The sequence below is a fragment of the Anabas testudineus genome, chromosome 10 (genome assembly GCF_900324465.2).
Source record: "Anabas testudineus chromosome 10, fAnaTes1.2, whole genome shotgun sequence".
Lineage (NCBI taxonomy): Eukaryota > Metazoa > Chordata > Actinopteri > Anabantiformes > Anabantidae > Anabas > Anabas testudineus.
In genome coordinates, this window is record NC_046619.1 from 9974353 (window position 1) to 9996624 (window position 22272).

General features: G+C 40.8%; 3 protein-coding genes and 1 long non-coding RNA gene across 6 annotated transcripts; all 4 read left to right on the top strand.

The window, feature by feature from the left end:
• Positions 1-253: 253 nt before the first annotated feature.
• On the top strand, positions 254-3680 carry LOC113160043 (T-cell immunoglobulin and mucin domain-containing protein 4-like). 2 transcript variants are annotated; one of them, XM_026357077.1, is made up of 7 exons: positions 413-953; positions 1125-1181; positions 1280-1460; positions 1542-1586; positions 1980-2056; positions 2300-2393; positions 2510-3680. In XM_026357077.1, exons 2-7 carry the CDS (start codon positions 1167-1169, stop codon positions 2596-2598), a joined length of 501 nt encoding a protein of 166 aa, XP_026212862.1. In that variant the 5' UTR covers positions 413-953; positions 1125-1166; the 3' UTR covers positions 2599-3680. The 2 variants fall into 2 exon arrangements, with proteins under 2 accessions (XP_026212861.1, XP_026212862.1); XM_026357076.1 differs by having other exon boundaries at positions 254-953; positions 1125-1460.
• A 534-nt stretch (positions 3681-4214) lies between these two features.
• Positions 4215-5970, top strand: LOC113160905 (Down syndrome cell adhesion molecule homolog). Its single transcript, XM_026358369.1, has 7 exons — positions 4215-4306; positions 4378-4716; positions 4844-4972; positions 5086-5253; positions 5342-5412; positions 5511-5757; positions 5858-5970. The coding sequence occupies exons 1-7, from the start codon at positions 4240-4242 to the stop codon at positions 5968-5970; spliced, it is 1134 nt and encodes a 377-aa protein (XP_026214154.1). The 5' UTR covers positions 4215-4239.
• Positions 5971-6426: 456 nt separating this feature from the next.
• LOC113161022 lies at positions 6427-7348 on the top strand. Its single transcript, XR_003298723.1, has 3 exons — positions 6427-6494; positions 6779-6872; positions 7029-7348. It is a non-coding gene; the product is annotated as an uncharacterized LOC113161022 (long non-coding RNA).
• Positions 7349-8432: 1084 nt separating this feature from the next.
• Positions 8433-16598, top strand: LOC113161021 (Down syndrome cell adhesion molecule homolog). Of its 2 annotated transcripts, XM_026358508.1 has the most exons (15): positions 8433-8574; positions 8690-9028; positions 9170-9298; positions 9392-9559; positions 9674-9744; positions 9882-10128; positions 10241-10324; positions 10456-10530; positions 10639-10767; positions 10858-11022; positions 11393-11445; positions 12294-12396; positions 12487-12517; positions 12611-12691; positions 16446-16598. In XM_026358508.1, exons 1-14 carry the CDS (start codon positions 8511-8513, stop codon positions 12666-12668), a joined length of 1716 nt encoding a protein of 571 aa, XP_026214293.1. In that variant the 5' UTR covers positions 8433-8510; the 3' UTR covers positions 12669-12691; positions 16446-16598. The 2 variants fall into 2 exon arrangements, with proteins under 2 accessions (XP_026214293.1, XP_026214292.1); XM_026358507.1 differs by lacking the exon at positions 16446-16598 and having other exon boundaries at positions 12611-13075.
• The last annotated feature ends 5674 nt before the right edge of the window (positions 16599-22272 follow it).

The window sequence follows — 22272 nt, forward strand, 5'->3', positions numbered from 1 at the left end:
AGTGGAGGTGGAGACAGGCCTGTGGTGGAGGTGAGGGCAGATAAAGACTGGCAAAGGCTAAATTGTTTTCCTTAGGTTGTTGTCCTCATATAAACACCAATATTTCCTTTCCATTAGCAAAGCTATATTACATTAATCCACTTACTTCACTTTTATTTTAATTTTTATTATGTAGCTAAACAGAAAACTTGCTGATAGGGGAAAAAGTGCTGCAATTACTAAGTGTAACAACATTTAGAGAAACTTTGAATGACGAGCATGTGCAGTTTGAGGTCTCCTGCAGCAGATAGACATTACTTTAAAACGACAGTCAAAGTGCTTCCACTATTATAACTGCAACTCACGTTACCACCGTAATGAAAATGAGATGAAACCTGAGTGATCCCAGTGGAAAACTGGGGACTAAAATACCAAGCGTTTGCTCATTTCAGTGGACCCACAAGCCTTATTTTTTAGAGAACAGAGATATTTAGAGAACAGATGTAAACATAGGTTTCTTGAGAACTGCTTGTGTCAGTATATGACACTTACTCAACAATGATATTTCCTGTTGTGTCATCTGCTTGAGTGTGTTCTCTTCCTCTTAACTCTTGGTAACTTCACACTCCATAAATGTGGGATAGCACAGAATACTTGCGTCTGGTTCCAGCTGAGCTAAGATGTTCGTGTATGTGGGAAACGATGGACTCAGATCACGTTTATAACGATAGATGAGGCAGATTATTTTAACTGTGAGCTCACTGCATGCTCAGGTCCAAGCACAGACAAGACCAGAAATGATTTCCTTCCTAAATTTGAAAAAAGGGTAGTTGAAACTTCACTGTACCAAACCATCTGCCCTGGAGTGTGTGTGGGGGAGAAATTCATCTCATCCTTACTTCGGGATATTGTTATACAATAGCCTACACACATGCGGGGTCTTTGTTATTTTTTACTCTCAATCCTGACCCAAGGTAAGTCGATATTCTCTGCTTTTTTGTTATTGGTATTTGCAGCGTGTTTGTGGGCGGAGGGTTGTACTGTATCTGCATGTTTGTGTTGGCGCAGTCATCGGCTTCAGACATCAGAATTACAACTGGAAAAGCACTGCACTGTCAAGTTTGATCAATCACTGTCCTCCACAGTGCGCTCCAGCACCGTCACGGTCACTGGCCTCATTGGCCACAATGTCACCTTGCCCTGTAAGTATAACATCCAAACTGATGGTGTCCTGAGTTTCTGCTGGGGTCGAGACGTAGTCCCGACGTTCAAATGCTCCAACACCATCCTCTCCTCCCAGGATGGGGTTGTAGAACTCAGGCAGTCCTTCAGGTACCAGCTGCTGGCGGAGACAGCTGGAGATGTGTCTCTGACCATCCTGAATGCTCAGTGGAGTGATGCTGGCGTGTACGGCTGCAGGGTCGAGGTCCCAGGGTGGTTCAATGATTATAAGATCAACACACATCTGGCCATGGAGGAAGGTAACGTTCACAAACACTGTTAAAGGTGATCCTGGCTGTGGTGTTTTTCAACTGGGACTTATTGTGGGTCTTTTTTCCCAGCTCCCGTAGAACAGCTTGTTACCCAGGTCTGGACAGTTTCTACTGGTAAGAGACAAGATGAGCAAATACATAACATTAAAATGCAGGATGATCTTTAAATTGAGTATTTTTTTTAAGTCTAATTGTCTTTAAATAGATGCTTCATGGACTGGAGGTTCATGGATAATGAGACATCAGCATTTTATTAGTGTATAACGATTTATATAAGAATCTAAACCTGTAAAGTGTAAAACAAATTGGAGTAAAATAAAATTTTTAATTTTGAAGGGGGGAAAAGTAAAAGTAAAATGAACTAGAAATACTCAAGAAAAGTACAAGTAACTCCAACTTGTATTTGTGAATGTCATACCTGAGTAAATGTACTCAGTTACTTAGTAGTTTACTGCATTTAATTTTAAGAATGAACTTTATCTAACACCTGGTTTCAACTCCTTACAGAAAAATTACCATCTCCACCTAAAACTCCAGAAGTTGCTGGACAAAAAATCATCACAGTTGAAAGAATAAAATCTGAGGTATGATACTGTTTTAGTTATATAGGCATACTGTTTAATGTATAATGTAGTGTTTAAATGAGTGACACTGAATCCAGTATTTTATGATCTGAAGTAATTTTTAAATGAACTGTAAGAAAGAACTGAAAGAAATACACACACACACACACACACACACACACACACATGCACATATATATATATAGACTGTGAGACAGTTATAATTACCTCAGTCCCTCTTGATAAGGTTCATTTTCACTGCAGGAAAAACTCAGTGTCTTCCTAGAAGTGGGGAACATCAGCAGGATGGGAGTTATTTTCTTCGCCTCTATCGTCATAATCCTTGTCTTTATTTTCTGTAAGTGTGAAATGGATTATAATTTGTGACTCATTCAGATTATTTTTACACATTAAAAGTGGGCGTCTACAGAGCAAAAGAAAATATCATTTGACATTTGCATTTCTTTCAACCAGGGAGGACATTTAAACCACAGACAACGCCTCAGCGTCTCAACACTTCCCCTGTAGAGAACATATACGAAAGTGTCCCAATGTCTGAGTGATGGTCAGCGATATTGGGAACAAAGGCTTTAACCGCTTCAGCCTGTCTACTTGCCACGTGATGATGTGTGCCATCTCCTCCTCTTTAGAAAGAAACATTTTCATCTCTTATCTGTTAACTGGATAAGAGATTTGAGATTTAAAGACCTTTAATAATCTCAGTGGGGAATGTTTCATCTTGTTACAGCAGCTTTTTCTTAAAAGCAAAGAACCACATCAACACAAATACTAAAAAGTAATTTGACAATATCTATCAATAAGGATAAAAAACAAACAAACTTCAAGATCAATGAAATGAGAAGTAAGGTGTATGCAATAGAGACATATTAAGTAATATTATGACAATAATGACAATGGGATTGCAGCTTACAGGGTCCTGCAACTCTGAGATAGCAAGGAAGGATACATGTGCATTAGAAGATGCAAAAATAACCTGCAGATTAATGAATTTGTTTTTTGTTTTTTTGTCTTTATGTTTCATGGTAAAATTGATTTCACAGCATAGAAAACTGGATGCTTTATGCTTGTGGACACAATGCCACCTGCTGGACTTCATAGATTATTATCGAAATATTAACATAGATTTAAAACTGGATATTCATTCATGTGAAAAACAGTCTGGTGAGAGAGATGGAAGAAATGCATAGTGTAACTTATATGTTATACCGCTTTTAAATTTACATAGATTACATTTTCACTATATTTATATCATGTTGGTGATCACATTACCTTAAAGAATAACTTACTACACTGTTTTGAATGTGCATTGTGTGTATTGGTTGCCTCTTTACAGAAACCGTGTAAGCTAAATGAAAGTGAAGGTGACATATTTTCTGAGTCTGTTGGAGAGGTGCTCTGAATCATGACTGTGATTGTGTTTATAATATATTCATGACTAATGAGGAAATAACAGCTGGAATGATTCAATACTTTTCTCAGATGTTGTTTTTGTACAGTACTGTATGTCACTCATTGTTTTACAGTCAGTTAATTTTCTGGCAGTCCTTTATAAGTTGGTACTTCTGTAACTTTACCTTGGGAAAAGGTTAACTAATAAACTGTTTCTGTCTTGATATACAGTAAATTGATTTGGATTTTGTGGCTTATTACAGTTAACAAATGAAAAGTTTGATTAGATTCTCAACAAAATATTAACATTTAAACAACATTAAGGGCAAGAAATGTAGTTCCAGGCTTACCCTACATCTAGCAGATGAGAGGTTGACTCAGCAGAAACGTAAAATAGAAACATGGAAATGCAGTCTGACTCAGTAAATCAGACTTTCCATTTTGCTCAGTGTCTGGACGTTGTTCACACTTCACTCATGTGCCCACAGAAAGACAATCAAAACTTTTACTATTTGTCATATTAAAACACACCTTCGTATTTTTCATTGAACTTTTAGAAAATCAGGATAAAGAACAAAACAAAACAAAACACATCATCTCTATCTACTGATGGGTAGAACCACGACTAGAAGCGCTTATTTACTTTTTTTAGTATCAGGAACCAAAACCACAAAACACTTCTTCAGACTGCAGAAGTCGTTTGGAAACATAGTTAAACCTCACAGTGATTTAGTCTAGTCTCACTTGGCAGGTGAACTAAATCCAGGGATTTATTTTGCTATTATAACTATAAAATGATTATTTCAGGCAGAAGTAATTTCACTTTGTACTGCAGTCTTCTTCTTCTTTATCTACTGCTAGGTAAGAAAGTCATGTATATCTTTTTATGTCATTTACCTTCTTATTGCCAATGAGACTTTTTGGCTTTTTAGGTTGTGTGTCTGCAGAATACATCACAGCCAAAGTGGGAGACAACGTTACGTTGGCATGCAGCTATGATGCTCAGCTTCACGGAAGGCACCCCGTATGCTGGGGCCGAGGACCGCAGTTATTCTGGGACTGCACGGATGAAGTGATCAAGTCAGACAGAACATCTGTGACCAGCAGACTGTCCAGGCGCTACCTGCTCCTGGGTGACCTTGATAAAGGTGACGTGTCGCTGACCATCAGACGAGCTGTGGAGAGTGACTCGGGAACGTACAGCTGTCGAGTAGAAATACAAGGCTGGTTCAATGATCACACATGTGAGCTGACTCTGACCGTAGTGCCAGGTGAGAAAGAAAATGCAACCTTTGCAGGGGAGAAAAAACAAATGTATATTTTCAAGTGATGCAAGAAATGATTAAATATATAACAATGAGGGGTTTGTTGGAGACAAACCTTTTTCTTTCTTTTCAGCACCTCCTAACCCTTTAGTGATAGAGACAAGAGCCGTGTGGAAAAGGACCATTTCTGTTCAATGGGCACCTGTGTTTGATGGTGGCAGACCCATCACATCCTACATGATTTATCTCAAGCATAAACTAGGTAATCCCTCTAACCCGCATGGAGGTTCGACAACTAAGTCTTCACTATATAGAAATACTTGTCCTTTGTACAGTAAAGATGGCATTATGAATCTGATGTTTACTCTTGCACAGCATCCTGGGATTCTGCAGTAAGAACCGAAGTGTCAAATCCTAAACTGACTCAGGCGACTTTAGTTGATTTGCAGCCGGCTATAACCTACAACCTTTGCATTTATGCTATTAACAGTGTTGGCATGAGCGAGGCCAGTAATGTTCTTACTGTCACAACTAAAGAAGCAGGTACATTCAGGCCACTAATTCACTCAATATTTTCCATATTCATATTTCATGAAGTCTTATTTTTAATTAAAGATTTTTTTGTCTGCAGCACCACATGGTCCTCCACTGGACATTCAGCTTGAGGCCCTCACTTCTTACAGTATCAAGGTTACATGGAAGGTAAAACCACAATTTTGGAAATACTTTTTTTCCCATTTTTACATGATTCAAAGAATTCAACACCTCTCTTCTCTTCTCTTCTCTTCTCTTTCGACCAGCCTCCGAGGGCTGAGCTCAGAAACGGGGTTCTACAGAGTTACAGCATTAGTTACAGAGGGTATGAAAATACTAGTAGCCAGTTTAAAAACTGGCAGCACCAAAGTGTGACAGCCACAAATGAAGTAGAGAGCATCATCCTGACCAACCTGAAGCCGTCTACTAAGTACAGTGTGCTTGTACGGGCCACAACTATTGCAGGAGTAGGACCTGCGTCAACTACATCTGTTTGCTCTACTTTGGATAGAGGTAAAATCACAAGAGTACAAATAATAATAATAATAATAATCCAAGACTGATGAAATTGAAAATGATTAATTTAACTTCAAAGTTGTATTTGTTCACACAGTTTCAGCAACAACAACTATTAAGACAACATCCCCTGCTGCCACTTCAGGTGTGTGTTTGTGGAACATGTTGAGTTTACAGTTCACTTTACAGATGGTGTTCAATGTAACATGAACTAAGCAGTTTGCTCCCCACTTATGAACTGATTAAGATGGTTCAGATGCACCTAAACATCTATACGTCTATTTTATTTTTTTGGCTTTTGCATTTTCTTTGTCTTTGAATTACAGTATTTCAACAATCTGTTTCTCTGCAGTTCAAATTCACAAAATTAAACCAACAATTTTAGCTAAAAACGTGTCATGTAAGTTCAAGTGTTCCTTTGCTAAATCTTTCTGGTGCATTATGCAAATTGGTTCCTTCTTGCATTTAGCAAGACGGCCCAAAATATAAATGACCCAAGATCATTTATTTTTAAAATCACATTTTCCTGCATATCTAAATATTTGTCTTCACTTGTTTTATTGACAGTGTGTTATTGTGCAGGGATTAAACATGGTGCGCTGCATTTGAGTTTAAAGTTGTCTTTCATTTTTTAACAGAGCTGTAACCTGCTGTGTTAATTGCTTACAGACATGCTGACATTTAAAAGTGTGGAAGTAGGTAACATAGTCAGCACTGGAGATGTCACAACCCTGGTATGAAACATCGCCATATACACTTTTTTGTAAAATTCAAAATGTACACAGATGATTTTACTTCATAAACAATTGTTAAGATGCTCTCAGTTGACTACAATTGTAACTTAAAGCACTTTACGTTTTAGTATTATAAAAACAGTTTGTTTAGTAAAATTAGCTTTAATTGTCTCTGTATATGTGTGAAAGACAGATTTTAATTATTTCAATAAACTGTGAACATAAAATTATAATCCAGTTATAATTGACCTAGATCCTCATGATAAGCTTCATCTTCACTGTAGGAAAAACACATTGCGTTCCTGGGAGTGGGGAACACCAGTAGGATGGCAGCTATTTTCTTTTCCACTATCATCATAATCCTTGTCTTCATTTTCCGTAAGTGTGTTTCTCTAACATTAACCATTTACTTACCTTACCTTACCTACATCAGCTGTTGTGAAGAGACACAGAAAAAACAAAAAAGAAATTATCTTAAAAATAACATCTTTTTATTATATTTTATGTAATATGTAAACTTTCTTTTGAAACCAGGAACAAGATTTCTCCCAAAGGAATCAGCTCAACATGCTGAGAACATTTATGACAGTGTCTTAAAGGATTGAGTGATGTTCAGTCAATCTAATGCAAACAAACGCAAAACTGTGTCATTTATGGCTGAGAATATACAAATATGTTGTATATCCAATACCTCCTAATGGACATAATAGATTATTATTAATATAGTCGAGGATCCACTTGATCCATCTGGCATGCTCATAAAAGAGTTTTTTTCTGTAAAATCGATTAATTACTGTCATCATTCACACGAAAATCAATCTCAAATTTATCAAATTATTTCAGTGTAAATCACATTTTCAACACATTTTTGTTTATGACTATTATATAAAAGCTTAGCATTTTAAATAATTCATTACAAACAAACAAGAACAGCATCCTTGTTTCCATTTTTAGCCTTCTTTTTCCATTGTAAGGCCTGTTGTACTGAATTTCACTTCACGTTCTTACATTTCCGTGGAAGAAAGTTGCTCTTACTTTGTTTCTGATCCTGTTCTCGTGTTAATTTTCATATTCCAAAGAGTCAGTATTGTAAACACGGCTTCCTCTTCTTGTTTTGTAAACGTAGTAACGTCCAAGAAATCAGGACTCATTGCGCCTGTTCTGAACCAGTGAGAAAACTGCTGTGTTTTGTGACTGATGTGAGAAAATCACCTGAATGTGACAACTTGTTTGTATTGATATTTACCTGTTTATGTGTATACGATTATATAACATGTTCTTTACTGTATAAATAACAAAACTACTGTATATTTGGATTTGTAAGAGTTATTAATATTACTAAAACCTTTAAGATGATATCTGCAAATTCTCAAGATAATAAAAAAGGAAATTGTGTGTTTGCTTGTCAGTCCTAGAAATAATCACAAATCCATAAATAAAATACAATAATAACAGAAAATGAAAGAGTCTAGAGGTTTGCATTTTGAAACAGCCTGTGACTGTGTTTTGGGGGGTCAGTCAATGAGGAAGTTACTAAACATCCAGCAGACCCAAATGTTTATTCAGCAGTCTAAAAGTAAAGTGCATGGTCCTTGAGTAAACCAGACGTAGAGTTATACATCAGGATGTACGGGCAGACGTTTTGGAAATGAAAGTGCACGGCATGTCTGAACCATCTTGTGTTTGTGCTCACATGATGATAACAAAAGTTTAGCGTTAGTTAGGCTAAGACAATATACTTTTCTCTGGGGTGAAGACAGTTTGTTTATAACCTTGATTGTATCTGTCAAATCATCAGAATGAAACAAAGTGGCACTTTTAGGTTAAGGAACCAAAACCACAGAAAAGGAAACAGCTCTTTTCTGCATTCCTCTTCCGCCAGCAGAAGTTGTTTGTGTGAGCATATCAAGGACAGCATCATGTGATTTGGAAAGATTTCAAAGCTGAAATCACACAGTGGTTTGGCTCAGTGCTGTTTAGCAGGTGAACTGGTCCTTCAGACGCGACAGCTGTACAATGATTATTCTGGGCAGCAGGCAATTTGCTTTATGCCACAGTCTTCTCTTTTGTCTTCTGCTCGGTAAGATTTTCGTGAGGATCATTTTATTACTATAAAATTATTCTAACCATGACATGGTGTTCATATATTCACCAGGCAACTCATGTACTTTTTCTATCTTGCTGTCTCTTTACAGGTTGTGTGTCTTCAGAAGTCATCATAGCCACCGTCGGAACAGATGTTACTTTACCGTGTAACTACGATTCAGACTACTATGGCAGCCTTTCTGTGTGCTGGGGCCGGGGAGACATTCCCAGCAGAGGCTGTGCCAACGAGGTGATCAAGTCAGACGGGACATCAGTGGTCAGTAGGCTGTCAGAGCGCTACCTGCTCAGGGGTAATTCTGGCAAAGGGGATGTGTCGCTGACCATCAGGCAAGTTGAGGAGAGCGACTCAGGGGTGTACGGCTGCCGTGTGGAAATACCTGGCTGGTTCAATGACCACAAACATCAGCAGACACTCACAGTAGTGGCAGGTGAGACCCACAAAAATAAATCATAAAGTGAGATCAGATCCTTCATAGTTTCCCAAAGACAACAGCAATAAATGTGATACAGATTTGTCAATTCAGTTTTTTCAGCACTAAACTGTGTAACACTGTCTTTATGATTTTCAGTACGCCCTAATCCCCTAAAGGTCGAGACGAGAGAGGTGAAGGAAAGAAGTGTAACTGTAAAATGGACTCCTGGGTTTGATGGTGGCAGACCCATCACATCCTACAAGATTGATCTCAAAAACAAACAGAGTAAACACAAGAAAACTTTTATTTTTATAATATTAAGAAATAAATGATAATAAATGGTATGGTATAGCTAATCTGTTGTTTTCTATTGCACAGCATCCTGGGATACTGCAATAAGAACAGAAATCTCAAATCCTCTACTGACTCAGGTGACTTTAGTGGATTTGCATCCAGCCAAAACCTACAGCCTTCGTATGTTTGCTATCAACAGTGTTGGCATGAGCGAGGCCAGTAGTGTTCTGACAGTCACAACCAAAGAAGCAGGTAGCTTATGTCATTATTCTTTTTATTTTTTTTTTAAAAGAGATAATTATAATTGCGATACTATGATTCAGTTTTTTTGATGGCTTGCCCCTTGAAAACTTGTTTTCACTGAAGCACCTGATGGTCCTCCACTGGACATGCAGCTCGAGGCCCTCACTTCTCACAGTATCAAAGTAACTTGGAAGGTAAAGTTACAACTTTGAAACCTCATTTTGGAAGCATTCATCAGCATTACCATCCATTTATCCTACACAGTTATAAACAGTTCTTTTATTAATGCTAAATAATAATAATTAAAGACTTTTATTATTCTTTCGACCAGCCTCCGAGGGCTGATCTCAGAAACGGGGTTCTGCGGAGTTACAGCATTAGTTACAGAGAGTATGACAATGCAGGCAGACATTTTAAAAACTGGCAGCACCAAAGTGTGACGGCCACTCGAGAACTAGAGAGCATCATCTTGACCAACCTGAAGCCGTCTACCAAGTACGGAGTGATCATACAGGCCAAAAATCTTGCAGGAGTGGGACCTGCCTCAACTGCACCTCTCTGCTCCACTCTGGATGAGGGTAAGCTAGGAAATACGAGCCACTAGTAAAATATGGCTGAAGGTTGAATGACCTATTATTCTAACTGTACCAGTTTAATATCAAGTAATTTTGTATTTAACTCTGATTCAAGTTCGCACGACGTCAAAAGCGACAACGATTAAGTTCACTTCTCCTGCTGCTACAGTGTGGATGCAGGACACAGACGTCACTTCAGGTATGTGTGGTGAAACGTGCAGCACATGGGGCATCTTGAGAAACTATACAACAAACAAACGTTTTCTTCATTATGACAGTTTGTTTTCATAATTATGACTGGAAAATCAATTTGTTTACTCTGCTCTCAAGTTCACACAACTTCAACAGCTGAGACTTTTACTACTGTGACAGTCTGGGAGCAAAGCACGACAGGCAACGTTTCAGGTACTTCGTATATACAGTATATACATATATATATATATATATATGTGTATATATATAAATTTTAGCATCACGTTTCTTTGCTAAATGCATCTTCTATGTGTCTCCTAGTGCCCCCAGATCCTCCAGTAGTTGAATTAAAGGAAGTCACAGAATACACCATTTCCCTTTCTTGGATTCCTGGGTTTGAAGGTGACAGCTCCATCACGGGATATTACCTGGAGTACAAAGCAGTGAATGGTAAGAGAAGTCGTTAATCTGGAAACTCAACCATGACGTCTGTCTTTCTGGCGTTTGTTAACATTATGTCAACTCTTTTTATCCCCACAGCCTCGTGGGATTACACAAAGACAGTTATAGACTTCAGCCCCAACCAGACAGAGGCCACAATAATCGAAGTGAATCCGTCAACTTACAACATTCGCATGTTTGCACAGAACAGTCACGGCACCAGTGAAGCCAGTAATGTTCTCACCGTCACTACTGCAGAAGCAGGTGTTGTGTTTATTGATTATAAATCTACTTTGAAATAATCACAGTCTCAGTTCTATGTTATTGTGCTAAACGGGTCAAGATATGACTTGCAGAGCTTTTTACTATAATGTTACCAGAACTGCTAATTGTTTCCTTCTCAGTTTCTATAAGAGCAGAAGTAATGACTATTCATCATGTTCAGTGACCGCCTAGTAATGCAAAACATGTTTATAAAAACACAAGCGTAGTTCTTCATTCATCAGGAAACACACTTTATTTGGCCTAATAAATTCTCAGCATATATTGTTTTTGTTTTTTTGTTTTTTTGCACATTTAGCAGTTTTCTCATTAGCAACGCTTCCTCTAAGCTTCATTTCTTTGTGCCTCCCAGGTCATCTGAGGGACAGTCTTGTCACCACCACACCAACAGAGCCTAATGCAGCTGTAAGTAGTGGAGGAGGAAGTCACAAGATTTAGGGAGGACAATTTTAGATATGCTCTACTACAAGTAAAAGCCCTGCACTGAAAATGCTACTGAATTAAAACAATGTAAACAGTAGTATTTTCAAGTTGTAGCTGGCTGAGATCAAACCAATTTTTAGGCCTGTATTATTGATTAAGCTGCCAATTAACTCTAAAACACCAGAAAGTGTTAAAACACAAAACTTTCCTAGACCTGTAAAGACCTGAAGTGTCTTTTTTTGTCCAACCAACACTACAAAACATCCAGGATATTCTGTATATTAAGAAAAAGGAAATGCAAAAGCTCGATGTTTGATTCATTTTCTGTCACTAATCAATGAGTCGGCTCAACGTTCTTTTCTATTCACTGTTGCACCCACAGCCTGTGTGAACGGGGAGAATAGTAAGTTCAAAACAGCGCCATTTATGAACAAAAATACCTGCTTATGTAAGTTCTGCAAGGGCAAAATGAGTGATGAAGTCAAGGACCTCTAGATTTTGTGGTGAGGAACACATGAGGGCAAGAGTATACAGCCATTTCTAAAGCGTTGGGTGTTCCCAGGAGTTCACTGGCCTCAACAATTATGAAATGGAATAAGGTTGAAACCACCAGGATAAATGGTTCAACAGGCGTCCAGAAACGACAACATTAATATAAGTGAAAGTTAATATTTCTCTGGCTATGGACGTGGGCAACTGCAAAACACAAAACAACTGAGGAGCTGGTGAATTTCTGCTCCCTCTCGTGACACACACCTGTTGATGCCACTTTAGTTTTCACATGATTTCTCCACTGAGAGTGAACTTCACCTTTGAATCTTCTCTGCTAGGTGAGAGCTGAGGAGAGTCGTAGTCTTCACCAGGCGGCCATCGTGGTGCCGGTGGTGCTGGTGGTGATGACTGTTGCCATAGTAACCACATGGCAACTTCGACGTGAGTATGCAGTGGATAGTGGTTGTGCTCATTTACAGAAGCCCAACAGTAGTTTGTGGGTTAATTTGATCCTTACAACTGTGTTTACAGGAATAAAACAGAAACAAGGCAGCATGAGCATGTGAGTGTTTCTGAGATTTGCCACATTTATATGCAGAAATTAACCACTTAAGCGTTTTAACTGTAATTGCCTCTCCTTTTGTCTTGACTGCAGGTGGATGACCAGCAGAGCGATACGTTACAGAGGCTCTGAGTCACTACAGGAGCTGTGAAACTCGGAGCTACTCTACATCCGGTCTGTTGAGATTAAAAATTCACAAATAACATTAATTTAGTTTCACATAAGAGATTGATTTGATGTCCCAGAGGAAAGATGTAAATGCAACAAATACATCATCTGATTTAAACTCACCGAAGGGCAAAATAATCACTACTTTGTAAACACACAGTAAAGAAGCTGACTAGTCTGGGTTTTATGTTGTAACATCCAGTAAAAACAACATCACTCATTGTTACTTCCAGTATTTTTGTGGTACAGCCCTTTCGTATTTTTTCTTTGTCATTTTCTTATAGCATCTGTTTTTCGTATAATGTCAGCGTGTTATTAAATTACTTGTTTTATTTCAATGTGATTTAAACTTCCACACTGTAAATGGAAATAAAACTGATTGTACTATGATCCAACTATGAATGAGGAAAAGCCAAAAGACTGCACTAGCCGCACGTTCATTATAAAAGATAGATTATAAATGCAATGTTGAGATACAACTGGGATAAAAATGGGCTAAATAATTTAAATTACAAGCGCAAGCAAAAAAAAAAGAAGTCTATGTCCATGCATCTGTCAATGCAAAAACTGTGGTTTCACTGACCAAAAACTCTCCTCTTAGCAAAAGTTCAGTGAATTAATTATAGTACAGTAATTATCAGGTGTAAATCTTTTATAATTGAGTAGGTGGTGTTATGAACTGTTGTATTATATTTATTCATTTTTATGAAACCTTTACTTATTAATTCGTAAAAAGAAATGCTACTAACAAAACATAAAGAAGCCAGTATTTCACCTACACCCACAAGAGAGCGCCAGAGCACCATTTGTGAGTGGATGTGAACTTTTCCATTCTCACTCATCTCACTTCATCATTAAGTGGTGCTGTCCTCAGGGGCAGGCACTGCAGCCAGCTGGATTACCATCCATCTGTCCTGTAAATCTCTTAATTGTCTTAATTAAGACGATGAGGAAGAGGAGGCAATCTGATATCCCTGGGGGACTTTGAGGCAGCTGCCTTTTAGGGTGTCTTGCATTAATGGTATATCACAAGGGTGATACTCAAGCCTGTGTCTTAGTGTGGGGGGGCACACGTCACAGTAGTGATCAATGTTTGTATGTATATGAATGAATGGATGTTTAAAAAAGGGGGCCTCCACTTCCTTTTCTGCCTATTTATGTGTCTGCCTGTCTATTTCAGTCTATTTATATTTACGTCTCCTTCTTAAGGCAGCCGGTGATGATGTTTTTGTTGTTTGGGCATTCACATGCTGAAGTGTTGCACTTCCTGAGAAATGGGTTAACTAGCTACAGCGGTGTAAATATCGCTTGATTATTGGTTTGCAGTGGCAACCCATCACAAACTCAGCACTGCTGACACACAAAGCCACAGTACACTGTGTGACCAAGGCATGTAAACACGACTCCACCACATCCCTCCTCTTTGGACTTCCTCTAATCTCTGGACCCCTCACTTCCTCTGTCCACTGCCCTTATCCCTCTTTCCTCAGCCTACTCACTCTGACTTTGCTTACACAAACACTTCCTGTTCTGGTGCTTTCCTCCATCTCTACACCTCTCGCTCCTCTTCTCTTTTCATCCATCTTGCTCTCTCTTCAAGGCCTGCTGATTACACTGTGTGGCACTTACATAAACTGAAGAAAACAGGCAACAATGGTTGGGGGCAGCACTGGTTGGGTGACTTTGATGAGGTTGCTTTGATTGGCCACACAGCCAAAACCGGTTTACCCCCTACTTCCACCCTTATTAGTTCCCTTTGGACCCTGCTTGCCACCAGTAAACCACTCAAGGCAACAAAACTAGTAGTCAATACAACAAGGACGCGGAGCAGGGCACAAATGGAAACAACTGAGCTCACTGACCTCCAGTCAATTTACAATATGTGTCATCGCCCCAACAATTTTGTCACCTCACTCAAGCATGGCTCCTCCACCCACTTAAAACATCTTCTACTGAGACCAAACATTCATTAAGGCAGCAACACAACGCTCCTTATGTAAGCCATGCAGAGCTGTGTCAGCTGTATCTGGTAAAGGCTTCAGTGTAAGATTGCAGGTGGGAGCGTGAGGAAGGAGGAGGGAGTGTACGGTCATAATAATGGAAGTATTAGCGGTAGGGACAGAGTTAGTACTGTAATAAATCATACACTATGGTTCTGGCCACATCAAGGCACCAGCACACAGGAAGCTGAGATTCTGAATGGAACCACATACACCAAAGACTGATCTCCACAGGAGGGGCTGGTCTCCAGGCCTCGTCATCCCCAGAACGGATGCACCAGACTGGGCCGAAGGAGCTACCAGATGTTGGCCCTTCTGGAGTGCCGTATGAACTTGCAAACAGCAGAGCAGATGAGGGGTATTGAACAGAACTAAAATTAAAGGGGCAGGGATGTGAGGTAGAACAAAAAAGAGAAGGGGGACACAGAGCCAATTTGTGTAAGCATGCGGAGAGCTGGGGAATGGCCTATTTGCTGATGAAAGAAACACTAATTCATTCATGTCTTTATTGAAAACCGCCTACAAACTGAGACAGCTCAAAGGGAACTTTTCATCTCGGTAAAGCTGCAGCCTGTCAGCGTGCAAATAAAAACAAGGCCAATTGGTAATCCTAGTAATCAGGACCATAACTTGTGTGTGAGCTGGACAAAATCCAAATAAATTACAGTTACTGATAACAAACTTTGACTTGAGAAAGAAAAATTCCCCACCCCCCAATAAAAAAAAAAAAAAAAATTCCCCTCATTCATGATGAGATCTGACAGTGCATTTGTATGTGTGTTGATGTGACCTGATTAGCCAACCGGAGCCAGATGGAAGGTAGTGAACATATTTGAAGGTCAGTCATAACGGTTACCATGGAGACATCACCAAGTAAACGAAGCCCAATGTTGTACTGCACTGTTTTTTCCCCGAGGGACCTGCATTCAGACTGTGTGTGCTTTTGTGCATGCTCATTCTGTATCTGTACACTTTTGCGTGCGTGGCTTTCAACGTGTGTAGCACAAGCAGCATTTGTCTGTCAGCTTCAGCTATTAGTAGCGTGTTATTTGGACTCATTACATTTTCACATTATTTATACTAACACTCACTCCTTTGACAGGACAGATTGAATTTACTAAAAAAATTACAGCAAGGTGAAACTTTGAAAAACTTAAAAAAAAAAAAAAAAAGCTTATGAACAGAATATTTCTGTCTGAAGAAATAAAACTGACGTGTTTGATGTGATAAATGTAATTGCATGCTTTTATCTTTGAAAGGTTTAGTGTGTTGAAACAGACGTTTGACAACGTGTGAATGCATAAAGTTGCACAGTATGATTCATATGTTAACTAAACACGCTGTAAAGGTTTATCATAGCATATTATTACTGAGCAGATCTTGAGCTAAGTGGCAAATTTCAACCTTCTCTGAGGTCTAAGTTTCCATAGAAACACACTAGACTTTATATTGATGTAGCAAGTTTATCAAATGCTGAAAAAAATGCATTTGGCAGCCAGTCATTGAGGACAGAAATAGCTATACTGACATGCTTGTTGCCTCCTTTTGCACACCCATAATCCTCAATGCTTGCAGATATTTCCATAAACGTTTGAACATCCCAAACCATATCTTGTACGATTCATATCACACGTCACTGCTCATTCAGGAAGCATTAAGTGTCAGAGCTTTGAACAGTGGCATGGGTCTTAATCTGTTTAAATTTGCTTCCTTCTCTGTGCTAACACCACTGACTTTTGCTTTTTCATATACCTGCCCAGAGGCGAGTTCTAGTAAGGAGAGGCGTCAAATTGGAAGACCTCCATCGTCCTGGCAGCTGAACACAGTGGAAGTCTTGGATCTGTTCAGGGGATTGGACCAGCTGAGCTCTGCCGTGGAAGACAAGTGGTTGGCGCTGTTGAATAGAAGCAAGAGTATGGAAGGATGAAGGGGGGGGGGGAGTAGAGGAGAAGGAAAGGAGGGAGAGGTAATCACATCAGGGGATTAGTGGCTGTTATTAATGGAGAATAAGGCTCTTTGCCTCCAGTGCACACATACACGCACAGATGCATATATATGCTTATTTTCTATCTATCTATCTATCTATCTATCTATCTATCTATCTATCTATCTATCTATCTATCTATCTATCTATCTATCTATCTATCTATCTATCTATCTATCTATCTATCTATTCCCTTGTCTGTCAGACTGTAATTCAATTACACAGCTGCCTCTCCTCTCCTCACCCGGTCCCTGGCCTACGGCAATGCGTTATGATTTTGGTTTGTAATATTCTCGCTACCTACTTCATGAGGGAGAAAAATGATCTGCTCCCGTGTGCATATCTCTGTGTGTATGTGTGCACGTGTGTGTGTGTTTGTGCCAGCATGCCACCCTTTGAAAGATGGCCATTCAGTGGTGAACAAACAAGACATTTGTCTTAAGTCTTACATCACCTCAGGGAAGACTCTGTGGAAATGTGCTTTGCCAGGTTATCTTTCGCTGTTATTTTCAGTCTCCCTGTGACTCACAGGATCCAAACTTCATGGCAACATTAGTGCAAAAAAAAAAAAAAAAAATTGACACCTGTCATTTGTTCCACATGCACGGAAAAGTAATTTGTCAAACTCACATTAATTAACAATGCACACCAACTGTATGCATGTCTAATATGACAAAGGTTGTGTGAGTGAGGCAGTAGGAGAAAACCGTGAGAAAATAGTGTGGAATTATTATTCTGAATAAAACCAAATACATACACATACACACATGCATAGCCAGATGACAGTCGTAATGGCTTCTCAGCGAGAAGATGTATGGGCCCGGCTAAAGAGGCACATTTGCAGGCTCTTTCATCAGTGAGAATTCGCCTCAGCCTCGCAGAGAGCCACAAAGACACCAGCATCCCACCGTGAGTCGCAGACTCAGCTGCACCGCAGTTTCATCATCTGAATGGAGTTTCACAGCAGTGGCAGGGAAACCAAAGTCCCCAAGCACTATCATATCACCCAAGGACACTGGAGGTGGAGCAGAATGTCAGAGATGCAAAGAATTAAACCGATAGAATCCACATAGAAAATGAAAACGAGGGAGATAAAGAGGTTTTGAGAAGCATCCAGCTGTTTCTTTAAATTAATAAAATATATTGAGGATTACAGGCGCGATGCTTTGTCTTTGCTTCTCTTTTTATGACAGCCTTCATCTAGATGAAGCAGAACTTAACTTGCGCATGAAACTTCTTCACAGGCGCTGAATTAATACGTAGTTACTTAGGCTCAATAAATTGGTACTTTGTTGCACTTTTCTCCAAATAAGTAAACAAATCTAAAAGTACAACTGCCTCAGTCTTCTTACATGCCTGTGATTTTTAAGTTGGTCTCTGTGAACAGAGGGAGCTGAAGGCCCTGTGGGGATACACACACATATGTGCACGCACAAACACACACACACACACACCAATGTCTCAAGTCTGTCAGCTCTGTGCTCATAATCACATCCTATCCCCTTGTGTTCCCGTACACACAACCCACTGCCTCGACTCATTGGAGAGAGAGAGAGAAATGAGAGATCCCTCCAAACGCTCTCTAAGATTAAGGCTTTGTGGTTTACATGTGTTATCGTTGCTTCCCTTCGTTATCCCCCTGCTTTTGTCTCAGCCTCCTCCTCTAATTAGAATCTTGTCCCTTTCATTCCTCCGTGTGCCTTTTTTCCACCTGTGAGAGCGAGGAGAAGAAGAGCGGGGAGAGGGAAGAAGAGAAGAAGAAGAAGAAGAAGGAGGAAAGAACGGGTGGAGGAAAGATGAAAAGCGCGCCACACGGAGCGAGTGGCAGAGCGTTGTGGAATGTGGCGTCTGAGGGGAGGATGAAGGTGCTTGTCACGTCTCATCACACAAACGTACACACACACACACACATGCACGCACGCAGAGAAAGACAAAAACGCACTCAGATACACACACAACCTGGCTCTGGTACAGCAGAGGCACACAGTCCCGCTGAGCCGCGCTTTGAAAAGAAGAAAGTGCAAAGGGAATGAAAAAGAAGAAAGAAGAACAAGCAAGTAGAAGCCACCGTGTTGGATGTTTCATTTTGACCCATATTTGTCCTGACGCATAAATCAAACAGGCACTGAGGAGCCCAGCGCATCTGTCATGACAGGGCGTTGAGAAAATATCTAAGCAGATCCACCCGAATGCACACACCACTGGTGGCATGAACTGCAATTAGGAACTGCAAATAATAAGAACAATAGAATATATACAGTGTTAAGGCAAGTGAGCCTTGATGCCACAGTTTTTTTGTTTTTTTTTTAGAATTGCAAACTGCTCTAACAAGCATAACATCATTGCCTCCTGCTCTCTTGCCTTTTCTTTCCCTGTTCTCTCCTCCTCCAGACTCCGCTCCCCTGTCTCCTCCCTCCCCTCCTTGCCTCCAGCCAAGTTCAATGCTGTCTGTCCCCTGGCCCACAGTGTGGCCTCCTTGGTTGTTTATGTGTGAGGTGAGGGCAGGTTGGCACTGCGCCTCTGTGTGCGGTCAGGCCGTGTTTACATCTGTCTGGCCCTGGAGCCTGGAGCCTGGAACCCGGAGCTGTCCGCCGGTGCATCCTGGACATCGCCCAGAAAACTGTAGCAGGACCTGGGGACGGACTTACTCTGGCTCATGCTGTGCAGAACTGCCTGATGAATGGCCTACAGTCTCACAGAGCTAAGCATGTCCCTTCACATAACTGACCTCTTTTTCCAACATTGCTCTTAAATCTTTTACTGCTTTTGTCGTTTAGAGCCCCCAACTATCACTGCACTCCACACTCTGCCCAGATTTCCCAGTGTGTTCACATGAGCAAAAGTATAAGTAGCTTTTGCCTGCATGTTGAAAGAACTACAGACTCTCTTTCTCAGATTGAATGTCTACTGTATATGTTAGTGCTTAGGATTTGTGTGTCTGAGATATGTTTAACATGCACTAATCCGCCAGAAGCTGCAAAGAAAGGAGCGAATTGAATAGTGCTGGTTGCGGTACATGACAAACAGCGTGATCTGCCTTTTGTTTTTGATAGCTGATGAATATGCATGTGGCCCCGGGAGTGACTGTGTTTAGGGTGGGGTGGGGGCTCAGACGAACATGTTAAACAATGGAATTACATCTCTGACATGCATCCACCGTGAGGTTGGGATTAAACACAGCACAGAGAAAAGGAAAAAAAAAACAGAGAGGGGAAGACAGGAAAGACAGGATAGAGATGGCAAGTGAAGCGATAAAAAACAGATTCGCTGCTTATCTATTGAAGAAATGAAGGCCTCGGGGAGTAGAAGGGAGGAAGGAGGAAGGAGGGAGGCAGTGGTGCCAAAGAGAGGGGAGAAGAGGGGGCGGGGGAGGTGGAGGGGAGAGAGGAGGGTCGTCAATCTGATGTATTTAATTTCTTTTGCTGTTAGTGAATCATCAAGGGGATGATCCAACAGCGGATCAAAAGAATGAGCAGGGGAACGGGGAAAAAAAAGCAGATTAATGCAACAGAACAAAGGAGCAGTCTCTCCAAGATGATTGCAACTCCAATTCCTCCATCGTCCCTGCTTCTCTCTCCGTTCAAATCTCTCTGTCGTCTTCCGCTGTGCTTCACAGATAACTTTCAGAAATGCACCAATATGTGAGCGAGACGTGAGAGCGTTGGTTTCTGTCCCTGTAAACTTTATCACGCAGTGGGAACAGACTCGACACGAGATAGTCTGACCTCCGCTGATGACTCCAAAATGTTCTTGAATGACAATCTGGCAGCATCTGTTTCATCTGTAAGTGCTTCATCTGTGTCCTGTCATGTACTGTGAGAAGCTTCCCACGAGGCTTCAAGCCGACCACTTGTTTAGTCTGAGCTGCCCTTGTTGGCCAAGATTTGAACTTTTATGAAAAACCTACAGATCCCAGCGGCGGATGTCCAGTGAGTCTGTTTTTGTTTTGAATACGTAGCTCTGCTTAGACGAGGTCCGTGTTTAAAGTAAAAGCCTTAATCTGGACTCTTATATCCCATTATAGCCATAGCATAGCTCCCCTTGAGTGCCGTTGGTTTGTGGTGGTGTCTGAAGTGTTTTCATGTAGTATTGTTGTTGGCTCGGCACTGCTCCCTTCTGCCAGTGAGAGAAGAGCGTTACGGGCCATTCCTCAGAGGAGTCAGCTGTAACTACAACACCACGGTGTGTTTTCAGCTCAGGAGGAATTGGGAGTGCAGTGTGTGTGTGTGTGTTTGTCTATGAAAGGTGGGCACGGCTTGCCAGGTCAGGCTTGAATGATGCTCCAAAAGACAAACGGGCACCTGAGATGGTCTGATGGTGTCCAGTTAAAACAAATATAAAAGGCCTCAGTGATGCTGCTATAATCCCATTTTACATTTCAGTGCAGCCCTCACCCCCAACCCTCCAAACACTCGTTCTTTTCCCTCTCACTTTCTCCCTCCCTCTATCACCTTTTCTGTCACTCTGCCCAAACCACTGCAACTCCCACTCAGTTCACTGTAAAGCCTTCTCATACCTGCCTGTCTTTTCCAGATGGCAGATTGAGGCTGGTGCATGTGTAAGTATGAGCGTGTGTGTGTGTGTGTGTGTGTGTGTGTGTGTGTGTGTGTGTGTGTGTGTGTGTGTGAGCATGAGATATTAAGCTTCGTTTTTATTCCATGCTGGAATCCCTGACTTTCCCTCTCCTTGTTAAACTACGACGAACTGAAGTTTGAAAAGTCAAGCAGTGTCCAGCCAAGCTCACGGATGGTTGATGGTCAATATTGACCCTGGGCTCGATGTCTCTCTGTGGAAACGAGGAATAAACCCCACCCCCCTCTCCGTGTCACCTTGACTAACTCACACACAGATAGGACCGAGTTGACGGCTTGAGGCTTGACCTAATCGCTGACCCTGGTCTGGGTATTTTCTCATCCTCCTGTTGGTTAAGAACAGGGGAGGGTGTGAGTGTGTTCCAAGTTTTCTGAGCCAGCAGCGAGAGATGGATGGGAGTGAGATATTGTCACTAATGCTTAAGTTTGAAGATGCATTGTTAACAGCTCTTTGCCAAACGACTGCAACAAAGTGAATCCTCGTGCTCGTGTACTGGATTAAAGCTGAGCATCAGTTCTGAGAGTTTGGGTGTCTGGAAAGAGACGGAGAGAAAGTAAAAAAGTATCGTACGTGCGTGTGCTGATGTATCAGTGCGCAGCTGTGTGCTTGCCTTTGTGTGTTTGTCAGCACAAACACCTAACATTGAAGGAGACAGGCTGCCTCCTGACAGTTATTTGCTAGTTTTGGTCTCTCTGTGCTCTGTCTAACTTTCTGTCTCTCTTCCTCTCCCCAAATTACCCCTGGAGGACTGAGTGAGGGTAAACACAACTGCTGAGAAAAAGGCGCACGACACATCGCTTGTTATTGTGAGAAGATTTCCTCTCGTTCTTTCTCTCATCTGTTTATCTGTGGTTCATGTGATTCCCTATTTGTCAGCCATCTGGGTTCTATGGAGACTCTGTGCATGCTTTTTATGCAGTTGCCACACAAAGCCGACTAAGCACTGTGCTACAGCGTTAGATCCCAGAGACATGCAAGACACACAGAGTTCAAATCCAGAGAAGTGTTTG

Excerpts from the sequence above, each read along its gene's own strand:
- LOC113160905 (XM_026358369.1), top strand. The coding sequence starts at position 4,240 with ATGATTATTTCAGGCAGAAGTAATTTCACTTTGTACTGCAGTCTTCTT. Across the intron at positions 5,254-5,341 it reads TGTCACAACTAAAGAAGCAG|CACCACATGGTCCTCCACTG; the intron begins GTACATTCAGGC and ends TTTTGTCTGCAG. Across the intron at positions 5,413-5,510 it reads GTATCAAGGTTACATGGAAG|CCTCCGAGGGCTGAGCTCAG; the intron begins GTAAAACCACAA and ends TCTTTCGACCAG.
- LOC113160043 (XM_026357076.1), top strand. The coding sequence starts at position 911 with ATGCGGGGTCTTTGTTATTTTTTACTCTCAATCCTGACCCAAG. Across the intron at positions 954-1,124 it reads ACTCTCAATCCTGACCCAAG|TGCGCTCCAGCACCGTCACG; the intron begins GTAAGTCGATAT and ends TGTCCTCCACAG. Across the intron at positions 1,461-1,541 it reads ACATCTGGCCATGGAGGAAG|CTCCCGTAGAACAGCTTGTT; the intron begins GTAACGTTCACA and ends CTTTTTTCCCAG.
- LOC113161021 (XM_026358508.1), top strand. The coding sequence starts at position 8,511 with ATGATTATTCTGGGCAGCAGGCAATTTGCTTTATGCCACAGTCTTCTC. Across the intron at positions 8,575-8,689 it reads TCTCTTTTGTCTTCTGCTCG|GTTGTGTGTCTTCAGAAGTC; the intron begins GTAAGATTTTCG and ends GTCTCTTTACAG. Across the intron at positions 10,531-10,638 it reads CACGACAGGCAACGTTTCAG|TGCCCCCAGATCCTCCAGTA; the intron begins GTACTTCGTATA and ends TGTGTCTCCTAG.